Below are 15,654 nucleotides of genomic sequence, written 5' to 3'. Positions count from 1 at the left end.
CTTCAGAATATCCAGAAGTGAGCCGTTTTGCTTTTGTTTGCATCCTTGAGATCACAGCTTGCCTCAGCGGTGTTGATGTGTGTTCTTCAACCTTCTCTCGGTGCAGCTCAAATCCACCAGGATACTTACTAAATTCCTGTCCCTTAACTCTCCTTCTGGACGGGAGCCTCTGTTGAAAGCTGGCTTCAGTCCGCCATCTTGTCTCTCCCCCCCAGATTAATGACTTTAAAATTTTAAACTTTACTGTTGCATGGGCTAGAAAAATAAAACAAATTATTTTTGACAAAAGTGCAAACAAAACTCTGTCTCAAAAACAAAAAAAGATCAATGGTATAAAAGAAATAACTTTTCAAAATGTTGTGCCCGTACAAATGGATTATGTAGATGCAAAAGATGAACTTGGATCTCTATGTCATAGCATATACAGAAAATTACCTCAAAATATACATGTATGAGAGAGACTTAAGTGTAAAACACAAACTTGTAGAAGAAAACATAGAACTCAAAATTTATTCTAGAACAAATTGAGGAATTGGACTTCATCAAATTTGAGTGCTTTGTTTATTCAAAGACAGAGTTGAGAGAATAAAGACAAGCTACACACTAAGAGAAAATCTTTGCAAATCATATATATGTACAGGATTTGTATCCAAAATGAATTCTCAAAATCCAACAATTAGCAAATAACCCAATTAAAAAGTGGACAAAAGAGTTCAACCGACACTTTGCCAAAGATACATACGTGGCAAATAAACAAATGAAAAGATTTGTTCAACATCATTGATCATTAGAGAAATGCAAATTAAAATTCTAATGATACCATACTATTTGAATGTTTAAAATTACAAACGCATACCCTGCCAAATGTTTGGCAAAGAGAGGGAAGAAAAGGAGCTCTCAAACACTCCTTGTAGGAATGTAAAATGCAACAACTACTTCAGAAAAAGTTTAGCATTTCCTTAAAAAGTTAAACAGACTCCTACCTCATAATCTAGGTGTTTTATTCTTAAGTATCTATCCAAGAGTGAAGGAAATATACAAGGTCTGATATTTAATCACAAACAGGTCCTAGAAAAAGTGCTTCATACCTCATTGCTGAGTGCCTCTACAGTCACCTTCAAAGTATTTCCCTTGGGAAGCTGTGAACTAACGCCAGCACCTAGTTGAGCCTTCAAAGCAATTTTGGAACTCTTTCTGGAATGGCCATCAGAGCAGTTGTTGTATTACCCTGGATGCCCTGAGTGTCATCAAAATGTCTTCCTTTCAGTATTTCTTTAAGGTAAAAGAAAAGTCATTGGGGGCCAGATCAGGTGAGTAGGGAGGGTGTTCTAATATAATTGTTCACTGACTAAAAATTCCCTCACAGACAGTGCTGTATTAGCTGGTGCACTGACGTGATGCAAGAGCCATGTGTTTTTGGCTAAGATTTTCAGTTTAAATTTTCCTGTTTCTTTTTTGATGTCTCCTGTGTGTCTCACAGTCAACTGATGATTCTGATGCACAATTCAATAAAGTTTTACATTGTTTTCATCAGTTCTGCTCATTACTGGCCCCTGACCTCTCTTCATCAGTAACACGTTCTCTCCCCTCCAAAAAAAAAAAAAAGTTTAATCCATTTGCACACTGACGTTTTCTTCAAAGTATTATCCCCTAAACTTGGACTAACATGTCTCTGATTTCACTTCTGCTCTTGGACTGACATATCCCTGATTGTACTTCTATTCTACCCTTGCCAAGTTTAATAAGAAACTTACAAATGTTTGTTGCTCTAATGAAGCTCTGACATTCCCACAACAGCACACAAAAACAACAATGAACACCCTTCAGCAGGACACTGCCACAGACTGACACAAGCACAGCTGTAAGACAATGATATATTGAGGTTATGAAACCTTACTGAGTTGTTTAACAGTGCTGCCAACATAAGTGCACAGAGGCAAGTTTGCTGACTTAATTGTCAGGCCTCATACATGCATGCAAAAATTTGTACATCAATTTTCACACCAGTTTTGTTTGTTACAGCTAAAAACTGCAAACAACTCAAATGTTTATCTGCAGATGAATGAATGGATATAACAACTGTGGAAAATCCATAAAACAGACCACTGCTCACATGGATGAATTTCAAAATATGTATTAATTATGCTCAGTGAAAGAAGCTAGAAAAAATTAAATATACTATATGATTTAATTTATATAAACTCTGGAAAATGCAAACTAATCTGTAATAATAGCAAATCAGTCAGTTTTGAGAGGTGAAGATCATGGCAGGAGAAAGAAACTACAGAAGGGTAGAAAAATTACCAGAGTAATACTGAGGAGTGATAGATGGATAACTATCTGCATTGTAATATTTGGAGTCATAAAAAAAGAATAAACTCAAAGTTTATAGTTTTAAAAAAACCCTAGCTTTGCTGAAGAAACTTTTCCTCTGTCATTCCTTTAAGTGAAAAACAGGAAGCCAGTATTGGAAAGAAATTTGAAACCTTGGATAATTTCTTTAGTTTTCTTTGGTTCTACTTTGGGTAAACGCCCACCTCTAAAATGTTCACTCCATATCCAAACAAAGCCTGTGTGCACCTCTAAAATGATAGGAATTCAGCATTAGTACCATATCTCTGTTATGCCTAAAAGTATTTGATTAGAAACAGCAAAATATTGTTGTTACTTGTTTAAAATTTGGGGAAACTTTTGTTTTCTAAACTACCTAGTTATATGTATTTTGTATTTTTTTCTTACAGTAGGCCTGCTTTTTGAAATAAGAGTGTATAATTTTAAAGAAAGACATCTTAAATAAAAAATGATAAAGCTAAATAAAAATATAGGAGTATTTTATATATTTATATAAATGTACAATGGTTGTTGGAGTTTCACAAGCTGCAACTGTATGCCATGATCATCTAGCAGCCCTATTTTTAATATAATTTCTATCTTAAAAATATTACATTAACTTAGAATGAAAGAACTGACATTGACATTTTGGAAATTAAAGGTGCTTTTGTTTGATTCTGTATCTCAGGGTATATTTTGTAGTAAATCAAAGACCAAAAGATTGATTTTGAAATATATAGATATGCTATCTCAAAGTTAATTTTGTGTAAGCTTTATTTGAGTAAACATTTTATCATAAAGATATGCATTAAAACAGCACTGTTGCTTTAAAAACTTAAGAGTAATTGTTTGCCATATTAGTGCAGAGTATTAAAAGTTCTATATATTTTGCCAAATAGTGTATTGTTTGAGAATATTCATGGCAAAAATATTTTATAAACTATTGATTTCAATTACATGTTTATGAAATATTTCCAAATCTGTAAAATTCCTTTTAATCAAGATGAGTTATATTAAATCAAAAGTCTTTTTTTTTTTTTTTGAAATAGTCTCTCTCTCTCTCTCTCTGTCACCCTTGGTAGAGTGCCCTGGCGTCACAGCTCATAGCACACAGCAACCTCAGACTCCTGGGCTTAAGCGATTCTCTTGTCTCAGCCTCCCAGTAGCTGTGACTACAGGTACCCGCCACAACGCCCGGCTATTTTTTCTTGCAGTTGTCACTGTTGTTTAGCTGGCCTTGGCCGGGTTCAAACCCACCAGCCTCCGTGTATGTGGCCGGTGCCGTCACTACTGTGCCGAGCTCAAAAGTCATTTTTATTTGTTTAATTAGACTATAGTTCTACAAAAGAGGGTTCTTAAGAGTGAATTTATTTTCAATGAAAGAATATAGAAAATTCAGGGTATTCTTTAATTCATGTTAATTTGTCTTTCAGACGGCAAATGGCTACGTCTTGTTTTTTCATATTATATCTCCAAGAGGGGACAAGTACCTTTATGAACCAGTATATCCCAAGTAAGTTGTTTGCCTTTTATTATTTTAATATTTGATACGCATACTTTATTTTCTGAAAAACATTACAGTTTCTGCTTGTCTGAAGTGATTAAAATAAAGCTAAGCCAGCATTTCCAAAATACTGTTTTTAAAATTAGCAGGTCTTTGAACTGTCACTTCTTGAATAAAGAATGCTTAAATTAATTAAATATGTGTGGGACTCTTGATGAATAGACTGTATCCTTTCTTGGACATTCAGAATTACTAGTAATATACTTTAGGTTTAGCATTCTGTGGTCCTTTAGTAGGGAGTGCTAAGAGATCATGAAGGGAAAGAGGAGAAATGTTAGTTACAGGCATTTTTGCCCATGTTTTTGTATATGTTTTTGCATAGAAAAAAAACTTAGTTTTTACCTCTTGGTTAAGGTTTGTGGGAAATGTGGACTTTTGTTCTTTAAACTATGTAGTTATGTGTATTTTGCATTGTTTCTTTTTCCTTATAACAGGTATTACTTTTGAAATAAGAGAACATAAAAATTTAAACCATGACATCTTTGTTTATAATGATTTAGCCATAAAGCTGGATAAAATTATAAGAGTATTCATATTTCTTTCTAGATGGCAGGAAACACCCCAAATTTAATAAGTATATAGGAAATAAAAGGGAAATAGATTTCATTATATGAAAAGTTTAAATTTTTGAAAATTGAAAGAAAAAAGAAAAATCTTAAAGCAAATAACTTTAGATGTATTTGTGGAAAATACAGCCAACTCTTACTGTTTTTATATGGAGGAATCATAAATTGCTAATAAACACAAAGATATTCTAATAAATAAAAAGGTAAAAGCAGTCTCATAAGAGGAAATATAATAACTAACAAACACAAGAGAAACTGTTCAGGCTTAGTAGTAACTCCCCCAAAATAAAGCATTACATACAATAACTTTTTTTAAAAAAGCACGATACATTAAAAAAATAAGTTTTTAGGAAATTATTACTCAGTCCTAGTAGAGATGTAGTAAAACTTGTATTGCACACTCTAATACACAAGATGAGATAATAAGGAGTTGGTTAACAAGTTTATTGTGATATATCATTCTCTTAAAGTGATATGTAGTCACTAAATATAATGTCTTAGAAAAATTTATGAACTTAAGAACCTGACCATAATATGTCAAATGAAGAAACAAGTGATATAAAAATATACTTGTAATATGATTCTATGTAAAACAAAGATCATCTAAAGAAAAATATACAGAACAGCATAATACAACTATTTATGGTAATTGCTCCTGAGTGGGGAAACTGTAATGATTTTTCTCTTTTTCAACTCTTGAATTTTCCAGAAATTTTTTATATACATAGCTCATGGCAACCTCAAACTTTTGGACTCAAGAGATCATCTTGGCTCAGCCTCCTGAGTACCTCTGAGTATAAGGACTGCAACACATGGCTAGTTTTGCTATTTTTAGTGGAGACAGTCTTACTCTTTCTCAGGCTGGTCTTGAACTCCTGAGTTCAAGCAGTCCACCCGCCTCAGCTTCCCAAAGTGCTAGAATTATAGGCATGAGCCACTGTGCTTGGCCTTGTTCCCATTCTTGAGAATGCACTTTAGGAAAATCTAACCTAGACTATATAGAGTATAGGTTAGATTTTTTTTTATTATAGATTCTAAGGGAAATTTTGGATGCTCTAAACTACTTGTTTTTGTGACAAATATGGTTGTAATTGAAGTGTTGAGTTTTGGAAATCTTTTTTTAGAGTTCAGAAATTTCTTGATTATGGTATTTAATTTGACTATTTTTCAATAAAAAGTTTTAATGCAAAAACCCTTCTCAAAATGTACTAAAAATTATAGGGACATTATGATGTATTTAGAAATTTTATATTCAGTTTTGTGGGTGGTACAAAACTTCTTTTTCATTCTCAGTAATAATTTTGTGATCCTTTTGAAGAATTATTGTGATCAGTGACTAAAGTTGATTACTCATGCATTTTGAACTACTTTTAATAGCTTAATTTAGATATATTCCTGTAGATAAAAAGCAGTAGTTTTTCTGATTAAAACAAAGGACTTTAATTTGATTAATTTATAATGCTGTGGAGGGTAAAGAAATTTCTTTTGAAACAGTGAAAATACCATTTCTTTCAGTTCACGGATATATGTGTTATACAGTGTTTCAGAATAGTATTTGGAGACCCAATTTTGGTTTTTAAAAAGGTTTTAAAAAGCAATTTGTTACCTTTTTCTGACTGCAGGGGCTGCCATTTAATTAAGAATTTCTGACCATGCCTGAACTTTGTGATATTTGACTACCTATGTTAGGTTAGAGAATTAAATAATGTCTTTTTTTAACTTGGATATTCTTTTATTATATTGAAGATTTTATATTTTAATGACTGGACTCAGTAAAATGTACTTTGCCTTACAGCAGTATGAATAGTAGCTAAACATACAGGCTTTGATATCAGATAGACCTGGAATTGATAGTCAGCTCTGCTATATGACTTTCAGCTATATGACTTCTTTCAAGTTACCTAATATCACCCAAAACTTAATTTCCTTACCTGTAGAATGGAATAACAGTAATCATTTCATAGGATTAAATGAGATTATTCATATTTAATGCTTAGGTAAGTTCCCTGGCTTATGGGAAAATCAGTAAAGGACAACTGCTTTATCACTAATACATTTTTTTTTGCCAAATTTTTATGACATTTCTAAGATTTCAAGTGATTTTTTAAAAATTGGTAAACTGATAATTGCTATACAAAAATACTTTTATAGATTAAAGTCAGCCAGTAATATATTTGTGCACTAGACTACTTTCTAGTTGTGTTACTTAGTCTAGTAAGTTTCTGGTCTTTCTGCAGAACTCATTTGTAAAATGGAAATAAAAATTTCTTCTTCAATTGTTAGTAGGATTATGTGAGTTCATGTTTTTGAAACTTGAAAAATAGTGGTTATGTAAGGGTTTGAGGAAAGTAAAAATTAAGTTTGGTTTTAACAGTGGTACCTTCATTGTCATCTGTGACTTTGTAAACACACAGTTGAAGACTCTGTTCTAAGCATTTCTTTTCTTTTTTTTTTTTGTAGAGACAGAGTCTCATTGTACTGCCCTCGGGTAGAGTGCTGTGGCGTCACAGCAACCTCTAACTCTTGGGCTTCCGCGATTCTCTTGCCTCAGCCTCCCGAGCAGCTGGGACTACAGGCGCTCGCCACAATGCCTGGCTATTTTTTTGTTGCAGTTTGGCCGGGGCTGGGTTTGAACCTGCCACCCTCGGCATATGGGGCTACTCATTGAGCCACAGGCGCCGCCCCCTAAACATTTCTTAATACTGATCTAATCCCTGTAACAACGCCGTGAGGTAGCTGCATATGATTATTATACAGACTACTGCACAGAGAGGCCAAGTAACTCTTAAATTCACATGCTAATGAGTGGGTGGCACAGCCCATGATTCGGGCATAAGTGTTGATGCCCCAAAGCCTGTGCTTTTAACTAGTAATATTTTGCTGCCTCATGTTTATGCCTCATCCAACCATGGACTACTTGGGGCCTTTTTGGGGAGCCAGGAATGAAAAAAAAGTAGAAATGATCTAGAATGGTTTATAATAGTCCTGAATCATATAGAGAGGCAGCATAATTAAGGCTAGTAGTAGTTAATCATTCTCTCAATTACAGAAATACTATTGTCTTATTTCTCTTTAAATCTTTGAGTTCATCACTTGAGTTTTTCTAGAGTATCTCAACATCCCTGTATTATGTGACAGCATCTAACCTCAGATTGTGTATCATTTTCCATTATGCTCTATCTGAGAACATAGGTCAGACGCCCCTATAATCTTTCATAGTTTCCACCTGATTTTGTTTCTAGCATCCTTCCTGTAGATATTGGGAGTATAATCTCTGAAGCATTATGAAATGCTTCAAAGATTGCTTATTCTTTGATGAAGGAACTTTTCTTTTCCTTATCTTTTGCTTTCTTTTTTCTTCTTAAGAGAAGGGTCTCACTCTCACCTACGCTGTGCCTTGATTATACATAGTTTGTTGTAGCCTCTAGATTCTGGGTTCAAGTAATCCTTCTGCATTAGCCTCCCAAGTAGCTGGGACTACTGGTAAGTGTCACTATACCTGGTTAATTTTTCTTTTTTATTTTTTTGTAGAGATAAGATCTTGCTCTGTTTCCTAGGCTGGTCTTAAGCTCATGGCCTCAAGTGATCCCCTTCACCCCCCATCCGCCTCCTAAAGTGCTAGGATTATGGGGGTGAGCCACCACTCCTGACCTATCTTTTTGTGTCTTTATAGATATCACTGTATGATAAAATACCTCTTCATACTAGTTACACGGACTAGTAGACAGATGAGACTTGTAGGTTGTCTTGGCTTTTTATTTTATGGGTTAGAAATTAAGGAAACTGCAAGGGGTAAATAAGAAATAATTTGTGTTTAGCTTTAAAATGTGTACATATGCTCATGTTTAAATATGAATTTAGTAGATCTAAATCATATTTAATTTCACCATAATGAAAATTACTTAAATAAATCACCGTAATTTGTACTTTATTGAGAGCAGAGATTCCCCCTCCCCCTTTTTTCCAGCCTTCCACTACTGCTGTTAACCTCTCTTTAGGTTAGAGACCACCTTTTTTTTTTTTTTGAGACAGAGTCTCAAGCTGTTGCTCTGGGTAGAGTGCTGTGGAGCATCACAACTCACAGCAACCTCAAACTCTTGGGCTTAAGCGATTCTCTTGCCTCAGCCTCCAAAGTAGCTGGGGCTATAGGCGCCTGCCACAATTTTGGGTGTTTTTTTTGTTGTTGGTGATGTTGCCATTGTTGTTTTAGCTGGCCTGAGCTGGGTTCGAACCACTAGCCTTGGTGTATGTGGCCGGCACCCTACCACTGAGCCACAGACACCACCCAGAGACCACCATTATTGAGACTAGGGTTCTAAAAAAAATAAGAAAGTTACTATATTAAAATTCAGTACATTTAATTATCAAATAGTAAAGGTATAGATACTGTCTTTGCTGGACAAAACTATTCTAAAACAACAACTATAAAAACTCAAACCTCGGGGTGGCTCAAAGAAGTAGGGTGCCAGCCCCATATGGTGGCGGGTTCAAACCTAGCCCTGGCCAAAAACAAACAAACAACAACAAAAAAAAACCCCTCAAACTTTCCTCCCGCCTCCGTTCATCAGATTGTAAGACCTCTTACCAGCTCGCTATTAATGAATTAGTGCCAGCTGGAAAGGAAGAAGAGACTAGCTGAGGTTAGCAGTTTCTTCCTTCAACACAACTTACTCCTTCAAAGATGCAGTTTTCTTGCAGGAAGAACCTTCATTAAGGGAGAGAAGCTTGTACCAAATCACATTATATTTAGAGGAAAAAAGAGGTCTGAATTAGTTACAGACTCATGAAGGTTTCTCTCAACACATGTTTATTTGTCTTTGCTAGTAAGTTCTGGTTATTAGTTTTCTAGAGAGTAAACTTTTCTCCCCCCCCCCTTATTTTTAATTGTTCTTATCAAACCGAAAGCTGTCTGAATGTGTGATAATGTAAAGAAAAAGAAGTTTGGGATTTGCAGGCTTTCTTTGTTATTTTTTAAAAGGTCTGGTGATGAAGGTACTGTGTCTTTCAGAAAACTGCTAACAATTATTCCATTCATCTGTCTATTTAAACAGTGTTAGATTTGTCAGGCTCCAGGCACCGTGGCAGCTAGCAGAGGTGGAGTGCTGAGAACAAAACCAAAAAGCCATGCTCATGGAGTCTGTGTTCTTCTAGTGTAGGGTGATAAGAAAGTAAGTAAAATGTATTTAGACTTAGGTGAGAGATTCTGTGGAGAAAAATGAAGCAAGGTAAGAGAATGGAGAAATTGAAACATAAAATAGAGTGGTCAGGGTCTTCATTGAGAAGACGACAGGATCTCAAAGAGGGTGAGGTAACAAAACATAAACCCAAGAGAAGAGCATGCTGGATTGGTGAAATTTGGCAAACAAGAAAGTTCATTTGAAGATATTGTGAATAAGTTTTAGGTCCTATCTAATAATTTGTAATAAGGAAGAATGTGAAAATACACTGTCATTGATAAGTAACTTAATCCTGGGAAAGTTAGAGTCAATTCCCCTTTTCTATAAATGGCACTTATATGATGGGATTGAGTTTATTCACTTTTCCTGCTCGTTAATGCCAATAGCCAATCTGTTTCACCTCTAATATATTCTACCTGGTATGTCATTTCTTTGCACTCCTTAAATTCCCAACGACACTACATTAGTTTGGCTTTTGTCACTTTTCTCCTGGATTTTAATAATATCTTTTTAATCTGTCTTTTACAGTCTGTCCTTGAATGATTTTTTTGCAAACATTAAATTTACCTGCCATTTTCCTGCATAAAAATTTTCAGTGGCTTTTCAGACTAGTTACATTGCTTGCTTTCTTTTGTTTTTTGTTTGTTTGTTTTGGGGGTTTTTTTTGAGCTTCACCTAAAAAATAGAGTTAATGCCATCTATTTTGTAAAGTTGTCATTAGGTTTAAATTAGTACCCAAACTTACTATATGGTACCTAAAATAATGCTTTAGTGTTCTGTAAGGTTTTTTCTGACTTCCATTCTACATCTTCTTCCTGGCTTTAACTACTCAAGTATGTATGGATGATGTTCATACTTGATGCTCAAATTTAGTACCACTTTCTTAAGCTTCAGGCGCTTTCCAGGATAAATCCATTTGGATGTTGCTATAGGCAGCCTTAAATTTATCATGTCTCAACCTCATTCACTGCCCATTTACCAAGCCAAACACGCTGTTGCTTTATTAACTTCATTTCAATTACCATCATCTTTTATCAGTTGTATGAGGTAGAAAACTTTGGATTCTTTGTTTCTTCCTGTATTTGTTCAGTAATCAAGTTGTATTGATTGATTATAGTTTTACATTGTCTCTATATAATTCATTTATCTGTTTGCTCTCACTGGTCTTTTTGGGAGCTTCAAATCTTTCCGCTTGCCTGTTGAAGAAGCTTGCTTACTAGCTCATTTCTCTTCTACGGGATACTTTCTCCTATATGCTGAAATCCATCATCCTTTGTATTGACACCAGATTTATTTTTCAAAACAGAGACCTGATGATATGATGCTTGTCTTATAAACTATGGTTGTATTCCAATTCCCATGAAATAAAATCCAAGCTTTCTGGCCTGGCATTTAGAACCTACTTTTTTCATATTGCAAAGACATGGAATTCACAATAATTCCTATTTAGTCTAATGCCTCTTTTCTGTTGTTATTTGCTCTACTTCAGAGTTGTCTGACCTATTTGCTTCTCTGGGCCACATTGGAAGAAGAGGAATTGCCTTGGGCCACACATTAAATCCACAAACAGTAACGAAAGCTGATGAGCAATTATTTTTGTGATATTTGCCACCACAGATGAGCAAAAAATTTTTCACATAATAATTATGCAGCAGCCTGTTCAGAAGTTTGAGATCACAAGTCCTATCTTCCAAGAGATAAAGATAATTTATTACTTAGATATGTACATATATTTACTTTTTATTTTTTCCTTTCTTTCTTTTTTTTTTTTTTTGCAGTTTTTGGCCAGGATTGGGTTTGAACCTGCCACCTCTGGCATATGGGGCCGGTGCCCTACTCCTTTGAGCCACGGGCACTGCCCCATTTTTTTTATGAAAAAAAATGTAAATATTGGATGGCGCCCGTGGCTCAAAAGAGTAGGGTTCTGACCCCATATACCGGAGGTCACGGGTTCAAACCCAGCCCTGGTCAAAAACTGCAAAAACAAAAAGAAAGTAAATATCTACATAATAAATTATCTTTGGGTTTTTAAATTCTTTTATTATTATAAAAGTAAAAGAAAAGAGGACAATGTAGAACTAGGGGATATTTGACATTGTGTTTAACAAACTAACGCATGAATATGTGGTTCATTGAAAGCAGGAGCCATTTTCAGTGAGTTTTCAAGGTGCTTGTCAGGTATTTTGGTTCTGATTGTACTCTTAATGTGCGTAATTCTTGAACATAGTTGCTCATAAATGTAGGTCCTACTAAAAAGTGATGACATGAGCAAGGTGCGATTGTAAACTGAGCAATATTTGTCTGTGGGAAGATAGGACCTGTAAAGGTCCAGTAAAGAGACATGATCAAATTTTTCTTGAAGTTGAATGTAAGATTGCAGTACTAGGCATTCCATTTGAAAACTGGCAGGTTAACATATTTATGTTGACTAAAAATGGAGTCGCAGATGCACTAAAATATTATTTTCCCGAAAATCTCAAAATATGTTTTAAATTTTTATATCAAACTTAAAAGCAAGCGTGCATGTTTTTCGCTGTTGGCAAGACTGGGTTTAACTAATGTGTTCAAATGCATAAAATTGTTTGCTTTAATTTGACCTTGCCATAATTTCAGTATCATTTGGAAGGCTGTTATGATTTGAAACATTATATTGATAAGGTGGATTTCACCTTGAAAAATGCATGTTTAACTCACTTAAATTAGTGGTTAAGTCTACTAAAAATGCTAATAACTCTGCAAGCCAATTTTCATTGTCAGGTTCTAGTACCAGTTTGGTTTTTGATACCATAACCGACTTTATAACATGTTGTAAATCATAAAATCTGTTCAACATTTGGCCGAGACTAAGCCATCTTAACTTACGAAAACTAAGTGATGTCCTCATAGTCAGCATCAATAATTTTAAGAAATTCCCAGAATTGGCGATGATTGGGCCTTCATGAAATTCATAGTCTTGGTGACGGTTTACATGATGAAGGTTTTGCATATAAATTTTCTTGATGTACTATGCAATAATACTTCATCAAACATGAGTTTGGGGTGGCAGTTGCTGTGTTTTCTATTGTTTCCCTCTCTTTTACCTATACCATCACTGGGACACCATCAGCGACTATACCAGGTTTGTTGACATCCATAATTTTTCTGTTTGGGGGGGGTGGTCTGTTTTCTTTTGAGACGTCGTAGAAGTCATGCTGAGATTAAAAAAATAAATAAGGGACTATATTTACTTTTATTAGAAAATTAATATAAAGGAAAATAGAAAGCCAGGTTTGCCCCCTTTCACATCTTAGCTGCTGATGCAGGGTGAAGTGGAGGGCCTATTGTAAAGCATAGCACACATTGCTTGAGGTGCTGATGAGGTGCTAATCAAGCAAGATTACCTAACTTCTAACTAGCATTAAACGCCTAAGGTTGCAATGGTAGGTTGAAATATTATTGATAATCACCACCTTGCCAAGTCATCCACGAGTACATGTAATGTCTGGTGGTGTCAATTTAACTGGGCATGGAAAGTAACACAGTGGAAGCTACACACTGCTATGAAACTGAAGCCATGCATGCATACAAATAGTGAGAGAGCATATGGTATGTTTACTTCATGCAACATTGCATAGTGTTGTGCCAATGTTGTCATCAAAAAAGTTCACACTCAAGAACCATGCAGTCAAGTTCCACCAAAAACTTTACTTAAAACATTATGAGATTTTTTTTTTTTTAAGTTTATGATTTTTGTGTTGAGCTGCATTCATAGCCAGGCTGGGCTGCCTGGAACCTGTGAGCCATAGGTTGGACAGCCCTGCTCTACTCAGTCTACTCAGTATGCCTTCCACGCTGTTTTTCTGTAAGAACACCTTCTGACTTGTTTTTCAAGTTTAAGTCAGTCAGTCATTCTGCTCTATAAAGCTCTGCTATCAACTTTCCTGTTCTCTCTTTTACTTAAGAAATAACTGAGCCCTCATGTGCGTCCCTTTAGCACTTTTAAAAAATTTTACACTGGTCCATGAATACCTTCTTAACAAAAATCAATCAGTGAGAGATATATAAAGATTAAAAGTAAAAATGTGAACCGTGTCTGCTTTCTTAGATTCTAATCCTGTTTCACTCTCCAGTTGTCCTGTATCACTTGTGTAAATAGATACCTAGGAGTAGAATTGCTAGGGCATATCACATGTCTAGTAATTTTAGATCGGATGCTGGACATTGTATTACATTATTGTCTGATTATTTTGCTTTTCCTTTAAGAGTATTGAAGTTTGTTTTGGGTAGCAATTAAACTACCTTCGCAGACTTGTTTGTATAGATATTTTAGAGTGTATTTAACCTTATTCTAGGCCAGTGTTTTTTAACCTGTTTTATCTCATGGCACATTTTAACCTATAAATTAAACTTCTGTGGCACACTTTAAATTATGTTGATTTGAAAAAAAAAAGAGTATACTTATTGTGCTTTGAACTTCTTTTGAAATTAATTAATGGTCTTTAAAAATTTTCATGGCATACCTAAGCACACACCTGTGTGCTGCAGCACACTGGTTGAAAATCACTGCTCTGGGTCCTTTTAAGGTCACTTTAGCTAGTCAGAACTGGAATCCCTCCCAGTCTTAAGTGAGCTGGCCACCCAAAAGCCCTAGTAGTTATTTTTTGCCTAGGGTTGGGCAGTGTCACCATAAATATGCATAGCGTAGTATTCAGAAAGACTCAGGGGAACTCCTGCAAGTTTCTAGGCCTCTTTGTGTAACTCACACATCATTGGTACTCTGCACCACAAACAGCTTTTAAATCTTTTTTTTTTTTTTTTTTTTTTATCTCAACTTAGTGAGACTGCCATACTTTGTATGCTTGGGTTCTTTCACTCTATAGGGTACTTGGGAAAGTAACTCCATCTGCAAAACATTGTTTATTTCTCTTTACTCAAGATAACAGTCCTATGCTGCCTGCTATCTAACGTCTGAATGTGGTCGTTTTGTATATTTTGTTCAATTTTCTTGTTTCTGGAGGGCTAGTTTGGTTCCAGTTATTCGTTAGTAGAATAAAGAAATGACCACATTTGTGTCCATCAGTGTGAAGAATTTCAGTCTTTTTTCACTGGGGTATAGGTAAACACATCTAAGGTATCATTATTTCATCCACAGATGTTTTCATTATTATGGGCATTCCATGAACAGTTGCATTGTCTGCAAATAATGAAGTATGAGGTATAGAGTCAGGGGAATGAAACCATTTTTTTTCTTATCAGAATTATGGTTAGAAAAACAAAAGAACTTAGTCCTAGAGTTTACATATGACTACCCTGGATCATCTTAAGATTTGGAAATCTAGACTGGGATTATTATCGTTGTCAAACATGTATGCCTGCTATCATTTTTTTTTTTTTTGCAGTTGCTGATCTTTTTCTTTTTTGATTTATTTTTTATTAAATCATAGCTTTATACATTAATGCGATCACAGGGCACCATATACAAGTTTTATATACCATTTGACATATTTTGATCACACTGCTTAACATAGCCTTCCTGGCATTTTCTTAGTTATTGTGTTAAGACATTTATATGCTACATTTACTAAGTTTCACATGTACCCTTGTAAGATGCACCATAGGTGTAATCCCACCAATCACCCTCCCTCTACCCATCCTCCTACTCCCTCCACTCCCTCTCCCCCTTCCCCATATTCTTAGGTTATAACTGGGTTATAGCTTTCATATGAAAGCCATAAATTAGTTTCATAGTAGGGCTGTGTACATGGGATACTTTTTCTTCCATTCTTGAGATACTTTACTAAGAAGAATATGCTCCAGCTCCATCCATGTAAACATGAAAGAGGTAAAGTCTCCATCTTTCTTTAAGGCTGCATAATATTCCATGGTGTACATAGACCACAATTTATTAACCCATTCGTGGATCGATATGCACTTGGGCTTTTTCCATGACTTAGCAATTATGAATTGGGCTGCAATAAACATTCTGGTACAAATATCTTTGTTATAATGTGATTTTTGGTCTTCTGGGTATATACCT

General features: G+C 35.0%; 1 protein-coding gene across 7 annotated transcripts in view; it reads left to right on the top strand.

The window, feature by feature from the left end:
* RIC1 (RIC1 homolog, RAB6A GEF complex partner 1) overlaps positions 1-15,654 on the top strand; it is a 170,922-nt gene that overhangs the window by 57,675 nt on the left and 97,593 nt on the right. For 3 of the 7 annotated variants that reach the window (XM_053573314.1, XM_053573312.1, XM_053573335.1), the window contains one exon: positions 3,765-3,844. In XM_053573314.1, the coding sequence (XP_053429289.1) occupies positions 3,765-3,844 (80 nt within the window). Of the gene's footprint in view, positions 1-1,065; positions 1,311-3,413; positions 3,510-3,764; positions 3,845-15,654 lie in introns of all 7 variants that reach the window. The other 4 variants (XM_053573319.1, XM_053573324.1, XM_053573349.1 and 1 more) reach the window with 3 other exon arrangements.

The sequence above is a fragment of the Nycticebus coucang genome, chromosome 2 (genome assembly GCF_027406575.1).
Source record: "Nycticebus coucang isolate mNycCou1 chromosome 2, mNycCou1.pri, whole genome shotgun sequence".
NCBI lineage: Eukaryota > Metazoa > Chordata > Mammalia > Primates > Lorisidae > Nycticebus > Nycticebus coucang.
The sequence above is the reverse complement of the archived record's forward strand: the minus strand, read 5'-3'. Positions and strand labels throughout refer to the sequence as shown.